Raw genomic sequence first — 18949 nt, 5'->3', positions numbered from 1 at the left:
CCCCCCCCATCGCTTGGCAACCGATGTTCGTGTGTTTAAGTCCCCCTAAATTAGCGGTTCGGCAAAAAGAGAAAGATGGAATGAGTACCAAGCTTACAAAGAATAATACCTGCGGTCGATTTGTTTGACTAAAAGCGGTGCTCCAGCATGGCTGCAGTCAAATGACTGAAACAGAATAAAAGAATAAAAGAATATATACAGTAATCTTTCGACTACTGCGGGTTTCACGTTCCAAAACCTCCCACAGAAATAATTAAAATTTAAAAAAATATAAATATCGATCGGCCGCAGAAAACCCGCGATATACTAAGGAATCCATGATATAAATTCATATATATTAGCCAGAAAAATCCGCGATGTACTGAGTGTGTTATAGGTGAACCGCGATAAGGCGAGATATTACTGTATATATATATATATATATATATATATATCAAAAGGATGTATTATAATACTATTCCACAGCCATACCAACAATCCAACGTACCTCCATCATCAGCTGCCCCACGGATATCATTATGCTTTCGACACCTGGGCAGTACCATTCAGTCCGGTTCTTTTCAGTTTCCGTGTACCAAATCCACTCACAAGATTCTGGTTCTCCGAGCCAACACTTGCCTGAGGTGCATCATAGTGGGACTGAATCTGGAACCATGTGGTTGAGAAGCAAACTTCTAAACATACAGCCACGCCTGCGCGTATGTTTGAGAGGGATTTGGCTGTTAAATCTAGCAGATCAACCGACCACTACAGGATCCCATTTTTATTGTTATGACATGATATGATGTGGTACAACATAAGGTAGTACAGTATAGCTTGTATGGAATAGCTTCACGTGGGTGCTGGCGTATCATATGGTACGGCGTGCTGTGGTGTTATATACATTGCCTGGCACAGCATGGTACGGTACAGTATGATATGGTTAGATATCGGATTTTGCCTGATATAGGCAAGTTACTACTAGTTAAATTAGTTTATCTAAAATAACTTTTTAACTCTTTAATTTTTGCTTCTAATACTTTTTATAACCCATTGAATATATATGCGTCGTGCGTGTAGATACTCTTTACTCTCTTTTTTACTCTTTTACTTGTTTCAGTCATTTGACTGCGGCCATGCTGGAGCACCACCTTTAATCGAGCAACTCGACCCCGGGACTTATTCTTTTGTAAGCCCAGTACTTATTCTATTGGTCTCTTTTGCCGAACCGCTAAGAAACGGGGACATAAACACACCAGCATCGGTTGTCAAGCAATGCTAGGGAGACAATCACAGACACACAAACACACACACGTATATATATATATACATATATACGACGGGCTTCTTTCAGTTTCCGTCTACCAAATCCACTCACAAGGCTTTGGTCGGCCCGAGGCTATAGCAGAAGACACTTACCCAAGGTGCCACGCAGTGGGACCTTGATATATATATATATATATATATATATATATATATATATGCATATATATATATATACATACATACATATGTATATATACATATGTATATATATATATATATACATACACATAACATATATAAGGTGTACGTGTATATGTTTGTAAATATGTATACATGTATATGCATTTAAATATATATATATATATATATATATATATATATATATATGCATGTATATAGATATATATGCATATGAGTACATATATGTGTGTGTGTAAATATATAAATACATAAATATATATTTAAACATATATACATAAATATATATACATGTTTGTATACGTATGTATGCATGTATGTATGTATGCATGTATGTACTAAGAAGGGAGAACTTTAATTTGTTTATTTTACTATTTTCTCATTTTATTTTATGAAATGCCATTCTGAAGAGATCGGAATGTGCTATTTGCACACATTAATGTCATCTTGTTGTTGTTGTTGTTGTTGCTGTTGTTTTCGGAGGTGGTGGGGTGGTGGTGGTGGTGATGTTGGTGACTGCGATCATGGTGGCGGTGATGGTGACGGTGGCGTTGCTGTGCCAGTTTTACTTCATTTTACCACCACCGCCGCCGCCGCAACCACCACCACCACCGCCGCAACAACAACAATATCAACAACAACAACAAGTGGTGTTGCTGGTGCTGCTGCTGCTTCTTATTCTTCTTTTATTCATTACTAATGTTGCAAATGAATAGACAAGAAATGAGAAATTGCGTAGTTAAATTTACGGTTATCTCAACGGGTGTTACTAGTAGTAGTAGTAGTAGTAGTAGTAGTAGTAGTGGTGATAGTGGTATTGTTAGTAGTAGTGGAGGTGATCGTTGTAGTGGTAGTGTTGTTAGTAGTAGTAATTGTAGTAATAGTGTTTGTGGTGGTATTGTTGGAAGTAGCATGAGAGCAGCAGCAATAGTATTAGTAGCATTAGTAGTAAAGTAGTAGTAGTAGTAGTAGTAGTAGTAGTAGTAGTAGTAGTGGTGGTGGTGGTGGTGGTGGTGGTGGTATTGTTAGTAGTAGTGGTGGTGATCGTTGTGGTGGTTGTGCTGTTAGTAGTAGTAGTAGCTTTTGTAGTAGTAGTGTTTGTGGTGATGCTGTGGTGGTATTGTTCGTAGCAGTTGCAGCTGTAGTAGTAGTAGTAGTAGTAGTAGTAGAATTTTTTTTCTATTTGCCACAGGGCGGGGCTTCAGATGAATGGGGATATTACAAAGAACCGTTTACAGTTTGTGGATGGGTGGGTATATATATAATCGAGTGAAAGAACAAAAACAAATGCGGTGACTGGAAGAAAAGTCGAAAGTGTAGATTTTATATACAAAATATACGAAAAGATTAATGATGTAGTCCTCTTGATATAGGAAGTCTCTATGCAGGGCTAATCAAGAAACCCTCTCAAATTTAGGACCACCCTAACCAACAAGTGCACGAGCACCACCCCCACCCCACGCTAACTGTTGTTTTCCAGTCTAGAGAAGTAGATTGCACGCAAAATACGAAACTTTAAGGCATGAAGTACAGAGAAAATAAAAGTTAGGATATGCAAGTTGTATAAAACGAGATGGGTTGTACAAAGGAGACACACTAGAAGTTGGCTTTAAGATATCGAAAAAAAACAAAAAATAAATGGACGTGGCTGTGTGCCCATAATGGACAAAACCTCCGAAAGATTTCGTCTTCAGGGCTCATGAAGATTTGGAAGGCCATGCTGACCCTTTCTGGCCATATGCTGTTTTTCATTATTTCGGTGCTTACTAACCGCTCATATTAAGAAATGTTCAAACAAAGTGTCTACATATTATCAGCTATGTCCCTTGCGGTCTCACTTGTGCTACTTTGACCCTTATGTGTTGATATGAGTCAATGAGCAAGTATTTGGCGTGACACATCTGCTCGCAGTTCCGACTCGGCTTCGAACTTCAAGCGATGGGCCCATATGATTTTCTTCGGCCAATATTACAATGCTTCCCCCACGCTTCACCTAGAGTTTTTCTTGATATTTTTGTCTAGACCTCGCCCTGTCCACGTTCAGAGATTCCCGGTTCGAAGTAATTTGATTTCAAATTTTGGCACAAGGCCAGCAATTTTGGGGTGGGGTTAAGTCGATTACATCAACCCCAGTGCTCAAATAGTACTTATTCTATCGTAAGGCGGCGAGCTGGCAGAAACGTTAGCACGCCTGGCGAAATGCGTAGCCATATTTCGTCTGCCGTTACGTTCTGAGTTCAAATTCCGCCGAGGTTGACTTTGCCTTTCATCCTTTCGGGGTCGATAAATTAAGTACCAGTTACGCACTGGGGTCGATATAATCGACTTAATCTATTTGTCTGTCCTTGTTTGTCCCTTCTGTGTTTAGCCCCTTGTGGGTAGTAAAGAAATAGGTACTTATTCTATTGACCTCGAAAGGATAAAAAGCAAAGTCGACCGCAGAGGAATTTGAACTCAGAATGTGAAAACGAACTAAATGCTGCTTAGCATTTTGTCTGACGCGCTGACGATTCCGTCTGCTTGCTGTCTCATCGCCTCAAATTATTCTGGCTAAGAATTTGTTCCACTAGTGTTTTCATTGAACAAAGCTTGTATGTATGAATGTTATTGTTGTTGTTGTTATTATCGTCGGTGTCATTGTTGTTGCTGCAGTTATCGAGTGAGGATCAAGGTCACTTTAAGTACTTGAGAAGTCGTTATTCTTTAATGTTTTCTCATTCTCAATGCCCATTGTTTTGCTGCGAAGGTTTTTTTATGTCTATATTATTTCCTCTTTGCTTAAGGCGACAAGCTGATATAGTTGTTAGCACACCAAGCAAAATGATTAGCAGCATTTCGTCCGCCTTACGAAGGCAGCGAGCTGGCTGAAACATTAGCACGCCCGGCGAAATGCTTAGCGGTATTTCGTCTGCCGTTACGTTCTGAGTTCAAATTCCGCCGAGGTCGACTTTGCCTTTCATCCTTTCGGGGTCGATTAAATAAGTACCAGTTACGCACTGGAGTCGATATAATCGACTTAATCCGTTTGTCTCTCCTTGTTTGTCCCCTCTATGTTTAGCCCCTTGTGGGCAATAAAGAAATAAACGTTAGCACGCCCGGCGAAATGCTTAACAGCATTTCGTCTGTCTTTACGTTCTGAGTTCAAATTCCGCCGAGGTCGACTCCGCCTTTTATCCTTTCGGGTTCGATAAATTAAGTACTAGTTACGCACTGGGGTCGATGTAATCGACTTAATCCCTTTGTTTGTCCTTGTTTGTCCTCTCTATGTTTAGCCCATTGTGGGCAATAAAGAAATAAGATGGCGAGCCAGCAGAATCATTAACACACCAGATAAAAATGCTTCGCAGCTTTTCTTTTCGCTCTTTACGTACTTTGCGTTTCGTCCTTTGGCCATCGATAAAATAATTAAATCCGTAATTTCCCTTCGTATACCTGTCTTTTCACTGTCTATAACATGTGGTGTACAAGGCAGGCAAAGGATTAAAATGACAGCAGAGAAGTTATAGTATAAAAGGAAATGTACTGAAGTCATTTTTTTTTTTTTGCCGCTAAAATAAATATGAACGGTGAGTATATATATGCCTTCGTTCTGCCAAAGCACGTACACACTAACACTAACACACATACACCAACACACACACACACAGACACACACACATATATATATATATATATGTGTGTGTGTGTATGTGTGTGTGAGTGTATATATATATATATATATATTATATACATACATACATACACACATACATACATACATACATACATACATACATACATACATACATACATACATACATACATACATATATATGCACACATATATGCATATACACACATGGAAATAGAAATTTTCCGTGCTTAAATAGTCAGTAAATTTTATCTTATTTAGATCAAAATAACTCATTTCACCAGCTCAAAAAAACAATAGCAACGACAACGATAGCAAGGAGGAGGAGGGGGAGGCAGGGGAGGCGGGAGGAGGAGGAAGAGGAGGGAGAGGCGGAGAAAGTGAAGAAGAAGAAGAAGAAGAAGAAGAAGAAGAAGAGAAGAAGAAGAAGAAGAAGAAGAAGAAGAAAAAAAAAAGAAGAAGAAGAAGAAGAAACAACTGGAAACACAATATTGAAACAATTATCACCCTAGCTGTGCTTGTTGTAAGCTGCACCTTGAGTGCGGTAAAGAGAAAAGTGCAGGAAATTAAAAGAAAACTAGACACACAAAAAAAAGATGTTCTACTAAGAAAATACCGCCTACATTAGCCAAAAACGTAACACGTATCGCAGAATGGCGGAAGAGACCTTACACGCCAAGAGATAGTCTGGTACAGTTAGAATAGTTACGATCATAAAAAGCAAGCAAGTTATTCTAAAATATGAAGGTTTTAAACAATACCAAACTTACTGGTTGCACTTAAAATAGAAAGAAATATGAAATTTTTTCGAAACATTGTTTCCACGCATAAATTCTTCAAAAATCACAAACACATTCATGAAAGGACTGGTAGAAGAACAGAAAGTACAGAATTAAGCCAAGAAAATCTTTTGTGCTATAGTCACGAGGCCTGAAAGTTGGGTGTGAGATGGAGAGACTCTCTCTTTTTACTCTTTTACTTGTTTCAGTCATTTGACTGTGGCCATGCTGGAGCACCGCCTTTAGTCGAGCGAATCGACCCCAGGACTTATTCTTTGTAAGCCTAGTACTTATTCTATCGGTCTGTTTTGCCGAACCGCTAAGTTACGGGGACGTAAACACACCAGCATCTGTTGTCAAGAGATGTTGGGGGAACAAACACAGACAGACAAACACACACACACATATATATATACATATATACGACGGGCTTCTTTCAGTTTCCATCTACCAAATCCACTCACAAGGCTTTGGTCAGCCCGAGGCTATAGTAGAAGACACTTGCCCATGGTGCCACGCAGTGGGACTGAACCCTGAACTATGTGGTTCGTAAGCAAGCTACTTACCACACAGCCACTCCTACGCCTATTACGTGATATTTATTTTGATGAAAGTCAAAGAGCTGGCTACAACAGAATTTGAACTCAGAACGCAAGGAGCAAAATGTTATGCTGCTAAGTACAGGGGCGTACCCAAGGAGGTGGGTGAAACCTTAGGGGACCGTGTCACCGACTGCGAGAAAAGAAGTGCGCCTTCTTCTAAATAATCTTATTATGCACTTTTTTCGCCTGGAATTGTACTCCATTCTGACCTTCTGCTTTCCCTTCGAAAAATTACTCGGACCGACCCTGAAGTATTTCGTCCATCGTGTTGATGGTTCTGCCAGCTCAGCGCTTAATAAAATTAAAAGAGGAAACAATCACGAAGATGAAGGCCAACTTGGATGAGAATTTGGCCCGATGTGCTAATATATATAATAATAATAATAATATAATAATAAATAATAATAATAATAATAATAATAATAATAATAATAATAATAATAATATAATAATAATAATAATATATATTATAATAATAATAATAATAATAATAATATAATAATAATAATAATAATAATAATAATAATAATAATAATAATGATGATGATGGTGGTACTATTAAAAATAATACTTTAATCTACATCAATGAAAATCAGGATAGAATTGGCTCACAGTAATTTTTTCTTTTATTTTTATTTTTACTTTTATTTTTTAGTTAATGTTTCATTTTTTTTTTTCGTTTATATTTTTTCGTGTTCTTGTTTCATTTCACGAGAAGCTAATAAGCGAAGCACAACAGTGTGTTTGATTCCATTGCCAGAGACTCTTTGCAGAAAGGTTTTCACGAAACTCCGAGCCGATTCCACAAACAGCAGGAATGTTTCTGCTGTTTTTATAAACTCTTCCAGAGAAGTTTCTTTTTTTTGTTAAAATAAAAATGGAATGTCTTTTTTTTTTGTCTTTCTTTTTATTTTATAAAAAAAATTGAACATGCAAAAAGTACTCTCGAAACAGTTTGTTAATTAGGGAAGCCATTTTAAAAACATCTGCACCATATCTTTTTTTTTTTAAACTTCCTCGGGACCTTAACTCGAAAACTGGAAAAAAAAATTATAAATTTTGTGACCCACAGTTCATTTCTCTCAGCTTCCTTCGAAGGAGATTGAAACACTTTCGGGCTCCTCATACCATCTTCGCCCCAGAAACAAAAGATAAAAACGTCACCTCAATAGCACCATCGCCACCACCACAACCACAACCACCATCACCACTGCCGTCAAAACCACCCATCTCTTACTATCAAGAACACCACTATCACCGTCCCTACCACCCATCATCACCACCACCACCATTATCACCCTCACCGCCACTACCACCACCCTCACCGCCACCATCATCACCATCACCACCACCACCACCGACCATCACCACTACCACCACCATCACCCCCACCTACCACCATCATCACACTTCACCGCCACTACCACCACCCTCACCGCCACCATCATCACCATCACCACCACCACCACCACCACCATCATCATCACCACTACCACCACCATCACCGCCACCATCATCACCATCACCATCACCACCACCATCACCACCACCACCACCACCACCATCATCACCACTACCACCATCATCATCCCCACCATCATCACCTTCACCGCCACCATCATCACCATCACCATCACCACCACCATCACCCACAACCACCACCACCACCACCCCCACCATCACCCCCACCACTACCACCACCATCACCATCAGCAATGTCGTCATCACCGCAGTTGTCATCGTTTTCACCATTGGCAAACAAATACATGAGGTTGTTCTGTCTCTCTTCTTTCAGATCTTTCCTTTCGTTGTGTCGCTGCTCATCTGAAGCATATCCTCCAGATACCTGTGAAAACAAAATAATAATAGATGAGAATTATAAAGGTTCACGCTGAAACAAAGGTTTTTCTGGGGATCCTATTTACTCAGCTAAACACACACACACACACACATACGTGCGCGGTACTACTGCGCATCCTCTTCGGTACGTCTCTCTTAACAAAGCTGTGGTTGAAAGGCAGTGAGCTGGCAGAAACGTTAGCACGCCGGGAGAAATGCTTAGCAGTATTTCGTCTGCCGTTACGTTCTGAGTTCAAATTCCGCCGACGTCGACTTTGCCTTTCATCCTTTCGGGGTCGATAAATTAAATACCAGTTACGCACTGGGGTCGATATAATCGACTTAATCTATTTGTCTGTCCTTGCTTGTCCTCTCTGTGTTTAGCCCCTTGTGGGTAGTAAAGAAATAGGTATTTCGTCTATATTCTACGTTCTGAGTTCAAATTTCGCCAAGGTCGACTTTGCCTTTCATCCTTTCGAGGTCAATAAATTAAGTACCAGTTACGTACTGGAGTCGATCTTTTGACTGGCTCCCTCCCCCAAAATTTCGAGCCTTGTGCCTTGAGTAGAAAAGAATACAGCTGTGGTTGACCAATGCCTTATCAGTGGATTTGGTAGACAGAAACCGTGTGTCTATATGTATGTGTATGTATGAATAGAGGTTAATCCATTTGTTCCTAAGCCGATGGTCAAACGGTGTTGGTTTTTTTCACATCCCCTTAACATAGTGGCTCAGCAAAAAAAAAAAAAAGAACCGATGGAATAAATAGGAAACTTTTAAAGAATAAGAAATGGAAACGATTTCTTCTATTAAAGCCTTCTTGGTGGTGCACCAGAATAGCTGCGATCCAATGACTGACAGAAGTCAAAGAAGTGAGTGTGTATGAAGGTATGTGTGCGCATATATACATATATATACTCTTTTACTCTTTAACTTGTTTCAGTCATTTGACTGCGGTCATTCTGGAGCACCGGCTTTAGTCGAGCAAATCGCCCCCGGGATTTATTCTTTGTAAGCCCAGTACTTTTCTATCGGTCTCTTTTTGCCAAACCGCTAAGTGACGGGGACGTAAACACACCAGCATCGGTTGTCAAGCAATGCTAGGGGGATAAACACAGATACACAAACACACACACATACACACATATATACATATATACGACTGGCTTCTTTCAGTTTCCGTCTACCAAATCCACTCACAAGGCATTGGTCGGCCCGGAGCTATAGCAGAAGACACTTGCCCAAGATGCCACGCAGTCGGACTGAACCCGGAACCATGTGGTTGCTTAGCAAGCTACTTACCACACAACCACTCCTGCGCCTATGTATATATATATATATATATATATATATATATATATATATATGCATACATACATACATACATACATACATACATACATACATACATACATACATATCAATACACACGCACATACACATACACTCACATATGTATATATACAAACATTATTATTACGATTATTATGGACTTTATTAACTTAACCTTTCATCCTTCCGGGGTCGATAAATTAAGCACCAGTCAAGTGCTGGGGTCGATGTGATCGGTTTACTCTCTCCCAACAAGATTTCAGGCCTTGTGCCTATAGTAGAAAGGATTATTATTATTATTATTATTATTATTATTATTAAAACTGTCTGATTCGGGACCATGCGAGAGAAACCCGTCTTTTTCAGGCTTAGATTAGAGAAACACAGAAAGACCATGATAGCTACTAGAAAATAGGCCTCGTGTATATATATATATATATATATATATATATATGTGTGTGTGTGTGTGTGTGTGTGTGTGTGTGTGTGGAGATGCAATGGCCCAGTGGTTAGGGTAGCGGACTTGCGGTCAGAGGATCGCGGTTTCGATTCCCAGACCGGGCGTTGTGTGTGTTATTTGAGCGAAAACACTTAAAGGTCCACGAGGCCCCTGCAGGGATTGGTGGCGACCCCTGTTGTCCTCTTTCGCCCCGACTTTCTCTCACTCTTTCTTCCTGTTTCTTGAGTAACGCTGCGATGGACTGGCGTCCCGTACAGCTGGTGGGTGGGAGGGAACACATACGCCACAGAAACCGTGAAACCGGGCCCATGAGCCTGGCTAGGCTTGAAAAGGGCGCATAAAAAATTTTAAAAATATATATACATATAAACACACACACACACACACACACACACACATATACATATGTTAGTGTGTGCGTGTGTGTGTACATTAAATCAAATTCAAGTAGTTTCTCTTTCGTTATCGTTCCTCATTAAACACAGCCAACTCATTGTTTACTCGTGTTTCCTTCTTAATTAAATGTAACAAATGTTTAGCATAATTAATTCAACTAGTTTCTTTTCTTTTTTTGTGTTTGCTTGCTTACTTGTCGTTGTTGTTGTTGTTTTACTTTCTTGCGCTTGTAATTTTTTTTTTCCATCATCTTGCACTAATTTCACTAAACGACCTTCTTTTTGACTTTATAACTCAAGATTCCTTTAAACAGACAGGAATGGCAAGGCTGGTATGGCGAGACTAAACAACAATAACAATCCCCCGCATCATCATCATCACCGTCATCCACAACAACAGCAACAATAGTAGCGCTAAAACCTCAATTTACGTATTTATATAATCGGTCTTATTCCAATTAATACCAATCCTGTTGTCTGCACGAGACGTTCATCTAAACCCTTCAAACCACGCAACGAGGAAGGGATTGACCGAGTCACCTCAATCTAGACTAAAATTTTAGATGAGCCATTTTGGGAAGCCCCCAGCTGGTTGATTCTTCTGCTAGAAATACTACAAGCTCAATGTCGCCTCAAATAATATCTCACAATTTTAAAAACATATTTACAATCCATCTTTATGCCTTTGACCTAAATTCTATTTTCATTAGCGTATTAAATTTTAACTTAATTACGGTATTCAATTCTAATTTCATTACGGTATTAAATTTTATTTTCATTATCGTATTAAATTTATATTTAATTACTATTTTGAGGACATTATTTATCTATTTATTTATTATTGTGAACTCTAAAATTCATCTCGAAAATATATCACGACCCCCCCCCCCACTAAGGACGAAGTTTATACATTTTATTAACTAAATTTTTACTCCAGAGAAAGATTAACAATTTCGTATTGCAACAAATATATTCTTGTACAATCATGTTCGCTACGTTTAAGTGTAGCTGAACGAGATAAGGTCTATCGTTGCAGGCATAGCACAGGATGAAAATTCTCCTTTTAAACTTGTTTAAATATATATTTTGTTTTGGCCTGTGAGTGACAGCACTAGATCGTAGGACGCATGTGTTTCTATGTCATTCAGCTTCGTCAGCTGCGAAAGATAACTCAGTTTCTCACATATCGCTAAGTATAGAATTTTATTTATGAAAGAAGCAATCAGACTTTGCCTTTCATCTACTCGGGGGTCGATAAATTAGGTACCAGTGAAACACCGGGGTCAATATAATCGACTAGTTTCCTCCCCTAAAATCCCACGCCTCGTGCTTATTGTAGAAAGGATTATTAGTATAATTATTAAAACTTTTCCAGGTCAAAATTGGGTGTCTTCGAGGTCGTAGTGTCCCAGGGGTCAATAAATATACTTAAGCATATTGAGACATTTAAAACGATAAACCACCCTCTTTGATTACAACCGAATAATTCATTCTCTCTCTCTCTCTCTTTCTCTCTAACTCACTTTTTTCTCTCTCTTTCTCTCTCTATCTCTCTTTCCTTCTCTCCCCCTCTCTTTGTCTGTCTCTCTCTGATCTCTTTCTCTCTCTCTCTCTCTCAAATCACTACCTATCGTACAAAAAGGAGAGATTCATTGGATGGTGTAAATCGTGATAAACTGCTCCAGAATCGTGGTTGAGTAAGAAATAAATGTGCACCAAACGTAATACACACTTAAATACTTTTAGCTTGAGAAGGAAAACGAATGTTCACGGTTTCATCATACGTAAAGCGTAATGAAAATAGACGCGGGGCTAAACAACAATAGCAAGAACAGTAACAGACAACTTGCCTTATACGACAAAACTTTTAGGGGTGCGGTTGTAGTACTGTCGGACGGCGAATTAATTTGCCGTAAAAACAGGAAATATTTAATTATGCCCAAGTTTGGAGGGTGGAGGGTGGAATTTTAACTATTAGTCCTGAGCTTCAACTTTCATATAGGGGTGGGCTTAAGAGATTCACATTGCAACAATACAAAGTTCGAAGTTCGTAGATACTCCTATAGCACTGGGTTAGCCGAAAACTTTCCAGCGGAAGTGGATTTGAAAAGGTATGAAGTAAACCGTCGTGGGTATATATATATATATAATATATATATATTGTGTGTGTGTGTGTGTGTGTGTTGTGTGTGTGTGTGTGTATGTATGTATGTATGTATGTATGTATGTATGTATGTATGTATGTGTATATATATATAATATATATATATATATATATATATATATATATATATATATATATGGGCGTAGGAGTGGGGTGTGGTAAGTAGCTAACTTACCAGCCACATGGCACCTTGGGCAAGTGTCTTCTACTATAGTCTCGGGCCAACCAAAACCTTGTGAGTGGATTTGGTAGACGGAAACTGAAAGAAGTCCGTCGTATATAAATATAATATATATATATATATATATATATATATATATATATATATATATATATAATATATATATATTTATATATATATATATATATATATATATTATATATATATATATATATATATATAATATATATTTGTGTTGTGTGTGTGGTGTGGTGTGTTAAGGTGCGTGGCTAAATGGTTAGGGAATTCGGCTCACGATTGTAAGGTCGTGAATTCAATTTCCGGCGACGCGTTGTGTCCTTGAGCAAGACACTTTTTTTCACGTTGCTCCAGTCCACTCAGCTGACAAATATGAGTAGTACCTGTATTTCAAAGTGCCGGCCTTGTCACACTCTGTGCCACGCTGACTCTCCCTGAGAACTACGTTAGGGGTGCACGTGCCTGTGGATTGCTCAGTCACTTGCACGTTCATTTCACGAGCAAGCTGTTCTGTTGATCGTATCAGCTGGGATCCTCGTCGTCGTAACCGACGGAGTGCTCCTAACTATATATATTATATATATATATATATATATATTATATATATATATATCCGTCACTAGAGTGACTGAGAGCACTAGTCAGTACCAGCATTGCTAGAAATAAGAGCTAAAATAACTCGTAGCAAAGAGAACCACTTATTTCGACGATGAATATTTAAGTATAGATATTTACATTAATCGATCCAAATTACGCAGAGTACAAACAACAGAGGAAATTAAAAGGGTGGAAGAAAAGTGTTATAATTCCAACAGTTGTTTCTGGGGGCTCGGAGGTCCATAATAATGTTGGTAGATGTATTTCATCACAATATCCGGCCGTAATGGATGCGATCAACATTGGATAAGCTTCCGTCATCAGGATGAAGATTTTACATTTCAGATCTCAATACAGGGAAGTTCAAAGATGGAATGATTAAATGTGGATAGCAAGCTGTATCGGGGGTGGGGTGCAGGAGGGTCGGGGGGTTATGGGGGTGGTATTAAGACAGGGAATGGTGGGAGGGAGATAAGAGAACTAGTTCACTAATACCACCCTTCCTATTAAATTTATTCCTTCTCATAATTACTTGCAAATTCCTCTTACCCACGGAGTTTCCCACAATCGGAGTTTTGTTTCGCGGGCTTTTTTTTTCTTTTGCAGGTTATTCCGCATGTTTTCAACGAATGTAACATTGAAACCACGTGTAAACGGCTCCTTTCTCTAGAAAATAAAGATTTGACTGCTATTTCTAGCGCACCCTGCTACCACGTAACAGCTATCTGCAATAAAGGACCCCAAATAGCGTTATGTTGTAGCAGGGCGTGCTAGAAATAGCAGTCAAATCTTTCTTTTTTCTGGGGAAATGAACCGTTTACGCGTGATTGCAATGTCACAAGCGTTGAAAGCATGCGAAATAACCAGGAAAAGTTTTTAAAAAACCTGCAAAACAAAACTCCGTTAGTGGGAAGCTCTGAGTTTCCCGGTTAACTCTGATCCCTCCACTCCACTTCTTTTCCTAAAGAAAGTGGCTTGCGACGGGTTTGGAGGTCAGATACGTTGAATGTAATCGAGAAAAACTTGTGGAAAAAAATATTTCACACCGTACGAAAGGGTCTTTCACGAAATATTTACCCAAGATCGGAAAGGCATGCGAATAGAAGGATCTATGAGACTGATAAAGCAAGGGCTGAGTATGTAGCGGAACAGAGAGAAATAGATAGAAGCAGGAGAGACCAGGACGCTCGGATAGCTGAACGTCTGGCGAAATAGAGGGAAAGAGACATAAGTAGGAGACGTCATGAATCGGATGCTCATGTGAATTCAAACGGAACAAAACAAGTTTCGCATAAATCGGACCACGGGTTACAAAGAGACGCGGATTTTTCGGGTATCTTGAACTATTGGTGACCCAACGGGTCACAGCTAGTCTAGTTACAACTAAACATAGGACCAAACATTCTGTATTTACAGATGATATCAAGTCACATTCAACCGTCTTATGAAAACAAAAAAAAGGAATGAAATTTAGCCGATGTTTCGTGCATTCTTCTAAATAGAAGATGGCGTCCAGTCCTTTGACTGCGGCCATGCTGGAGCATCACCCTTAGTCGAAGAAATCGACCCCCAGAACCTACTTATTCTTTGTAAGCCTAGTATTTACTCTATCAGGTTCTTTTGTCGAACCGCTAAGTAACGGGGACGTAGACATCGGTTGTCAAGCAATGCCGGAGTGAGAAACACAGAGACACACATACATAAACATATGCATATATAACTACGACAGGCTTCTTTCAGTTTCCGTCTACCAAATCCACTCACAAGGCTTTGGTCGGTCCGAGGCTATAGTAGAAGACATTTGCCCAAGGTGCAACGCAGTGGGACTGAACCCGGAACCATGTGGTTGGTGAGCAAGCTACTTACCACACAGCCACACCTGCGCCTTTTGGAATATGAATATGATACTATATATATATATATATATATCTCTATATATAACGGCAGTTTGTCTGTGTGTGTTTCTGTGTGTCTGTTTTCTCGTACCCTCACCCTGACCACGGCTTTCAACCGATTCTGATGAAACTTGACACACCATAGCCCAATGTCATAATTCAAAACTAACGCAGCGAAAATTTGAAAAGTTCCCCAGTTCTGAAAAAACCGATAAATTCGACATGGGGTCGAGAATCAGAAACACAAACCACAGACTGTCTAGGGGACGCAAGTCGACCTTTTTAACTAAAAAAAAATTTACCATCATTTTTTTCCCATTTTTTTTGGCTATAACTCTCTAAAATGCTTTATAGTTGTTTCCCTTACAAACCCGCAACGCCGGGCGATACTGCTAGTATATATATATATATATATATATATATTCATATATAATATATATATATATCTATATATATATATATATATATATATATATATATATATAAAAATATATATATATATATATATTCATATATATATATATATATATATAATATATAATATATATTATATAGATATATATATATATATATATATATTCATATATATATATATATATATTATATATATATATATATATAATATATATATATATATATATAATATATATATATATATATATATATATATGAATATATATATATATATATATATATATATATATATATATATATATATATATATATATATATATAATATATATATATATATATATATATATATTTTTTTTTGTTTCAATTAATAGGTTGCAGCCATGCTGGAGCACTGCCTTGAAGAATTTTAGTCGAATGAATCGACCCCACTACTTTTTTTTTTTTTAAGTCTGATATTTATTCTATCGGTGTCTTTTGCCGAACCGCTAAATTACGGAGAAGTAAATACACCAACATCGGCTGTCAAACAATGGTGGGGTCAAACACATATTCATATTATATATATGTGTATGTATATATATATATAAATATATATATATATATACACACACATACGCACACACGCATATATAATAATAATAAAGACTCCGCCGGTTACGACGACGACGGTCCCAGCTGATACGATCAACGGAACAGCTTGCTCGTGAAATTAACGTGCAAATGGCTGAGCATTCCACAGACACGTGTACCTTAACGTAGTCTCGGGGATAACAGCGTGACACAGAGAGTGACAAGGCTGACCCTTTTAAATACAAGTTACAACTCATTTTTGCCAGCTGAGTGGACTGGAACAACGTGAAATAAAGTGTCTTGCTCAAGGACACAACGCGTCGCCGGGAATCGAACTCACAACCTTACGATCATGAGCCGAATGCCCTAACCACTAAGCCACGCGCCCTCACAGATAATAATAATAATAATAATAATAATAATAATAATAATAATAATAATAATAATCAATTCTTTTTTATTGGCCACAAGGGCTAACACGCATGATTACATAAAGGGACAAGACAGGACGAAAGGTTACAAAGGGTTTTGTCCGTTTGTTAAAAAATCCGTGTAAAAATACATTAACAATAATTATAATAAAACAATGAAAAACTCCCAAAAGGGGGAGACGTTTCGAAAGGTTCCTGGTGGAAAAACCCTACAAAAGCCAACGGGAGCCTGGTCAAAAAAGGGGTGTAGAGAGTCCCCTTTTTTCTCCTTTTGTATTACCTTTTTGAAATCACAGGCGAAACCTGAGAACTGGTCCATTTATACAGGCCAGTCTCGCACAATTCATCCACCTTTCATAAAACTTGCTATCGGACAGCACTTTCCTCTCTAACCTCATCTTCCTTTTCAAGTGAAACTTGAAAAAGTTTGATGAGGCCTTGACCAAAGAGGAAAGTGTCTGTCTTTAGCCCTTTCAAACGAGTCCACCACACGACCTCTTTCGCCACAGCCACTAGGCACAAGAAAACGGCCTCGCCCTCCTGTTGAAGGAGGTCGGCGGGGCAATCTTCACTATGGATTCGGCCGATAGTCGGATCCGTCCTACACGTGACAGTAGCTGTTCGACATAAACCCATATTTCAGCAATACTCGGGCACTGGACGAGTGCGTGCAGGACGATTTCGTCGTCCTGGCAACACCTCGGGCAGGCCCGGCTGACGGCACTTCCGTGCCGGTAGAGTTTATCTCGAACAGGCAGAGCCCCTCGGTAGCACTGCCAGGCGAGAGACCTCTGGAAATTATCCATCGGCCCCGGCCCGAAAGTCCTCCCGAACAGACGCCACAGTTCGTCATCTTCAACGCCTAGAGTTTCCCCGAGAACGTCGTCGCATTTTTCCTCCACTAACCCTCTATAGAACGCTAGAGTGGAGCTGTAACCGATCGCATTGCCCGCCTGACGGAGGGCGGAGAGGGCTTGACGGCACTCGAGGTGCCAAGCGCCCTTTCTCGGTCTACGTTTGATCCAGGTCTGCAGCTCCGTCAAAGAGACGAGCTGCGGAAAATCGCGTCTGACAAAAGACGACCACACCTGTTCACCGTCTAGGAAGCGCTTGAGATGCCGCAGCCTGAGCGCATGTCTGCGCAACAGCAACCACGGCATTCCAAGGCCTCCGTTCAGCGGTCGTTGACAGCAGATGGACCGCCTGACCAGTGGCACCTGACCCTTCCACAAAAAGTCGAAGAGCAGGCGTACCAGCTTGGCCAATAATAATAATAATAATAATAATAATAATAATAATAATAATAAGTGACTTCCCTTTCATTCAACGGTTTATCATAGCGTCTATTGCCATTAAAAGCCGACGAGAATGCATCGTAGCTCTTCGCTCCGACATTCGAAACTCCGAGTACTATGACAAATTACTGTTTGTTCTAAATTATAACATATGTGTGTGTGCGTGTGTGTGTGTGTGTGTGTGTGTGTGTGCACGACGGGCTTCTTTCAGTTTCCGTCTATCAAACACATTCAGAAGGATTCGGTCGGCCCGGGGTTATAGCAGAAGATACTTTGCCAAAGTGCCACGCAGTGGGACTGAACCCGAAAACGTCGATCGTTATTGATTTGGAGCCACGACTACAGGAAACAGTATTGATAACTACGATCTCAGCGCTCGCGAAAGGCTACGTTTTGTTGGCCTCTCGGTCGGTTTTCCAATGCTGCATTCCCCCGGCCATCCATACGCACTCCTTACCAAAAGACTACTGATTGACCACTCACCTTATATAATGTATAGCAGTCCGCAGCGTTTCGACTTTGCTGAGCCGTTTGTCCTTTTGTGCCAACGGCAGATGCTTCTTCAACTGGGCATAGCCTTCGTTCACACAACGTACTCTCTCGCGTTCCCGTTCGTTTCGTTTCCGTATAAACGCTGGTTCAAACCCACCATTGAAATCCATTAGGTGACTTGGAAGTGGAATGAGACAATGGGGTGAAAAGGGGTCGTTTTTTAGCAGGAATTGCCATTGATGTGGGATCTGACTCCATCGGAAATCTCTGGCTTCCCCTTCCTCCCTCCGTTTGGAGAACAGAACCGAAATTACTGGATTCGGACGAGAAATGACATGCCAACAGCATATTACCATTACTGTTCTTATTGTTTCTGTTGTTGGCGTTGTTGTTGGTGGTGGTGGTGGCGGT

General features: G+C 39.5%; 1 protein-coding gene across 1 annotated transcript in view; it reads right to left on the bottom strand.

Moving 5' to 3' along the window:
• Positions 1-8172: 8172 nt before the first annotated feature.
• Positions 8173-18949, bottom strand: part of LOC118761492 (achaete-scute homolog 5-like) — an 11376-nt gene continuing 599 nt past the window's right edge. Inside the window, exons 1-2 of the mRNA XM_036499479.1 lie at positions 18530-18949; positions 8173-8301 (exon numbers count right to left, since the gene is read on the bottom strand). The exon at positions 18530-18949 is cut by the window's right edge and continues 599 nt beyond it. Coding sequence (XP_036355372.1) covers positions 8247-8301; positions 18530-18894 — 420 coding nt within the window. The 5' untranslated portion in view covers positions 18895-18949 and the 3' untranslated portion in view covers positions 8173-8246. The remainder of the gene's footprint in view (positions 8302-18529) is intronic.

Source organism: Octopus sinensis, unplaced genomic scaffold (assembly GCF_006345805.1).
Source record: "Octopus sinensis unplaced genomic scaffold, ASM634580v1 Contig14088, whole genome shotgun sequence".
Taxonomy (NCBI): Eukaryota; Metazoa; Mollusca; class Cephalopoda; order Octopoda; family Octopodidae; genus Octopus; species Octopus sinensis.
Note: the sequence above shows the minus strand (reverse complement) of the source record. Positions and strands in the feature narration are given on the sequence as shown.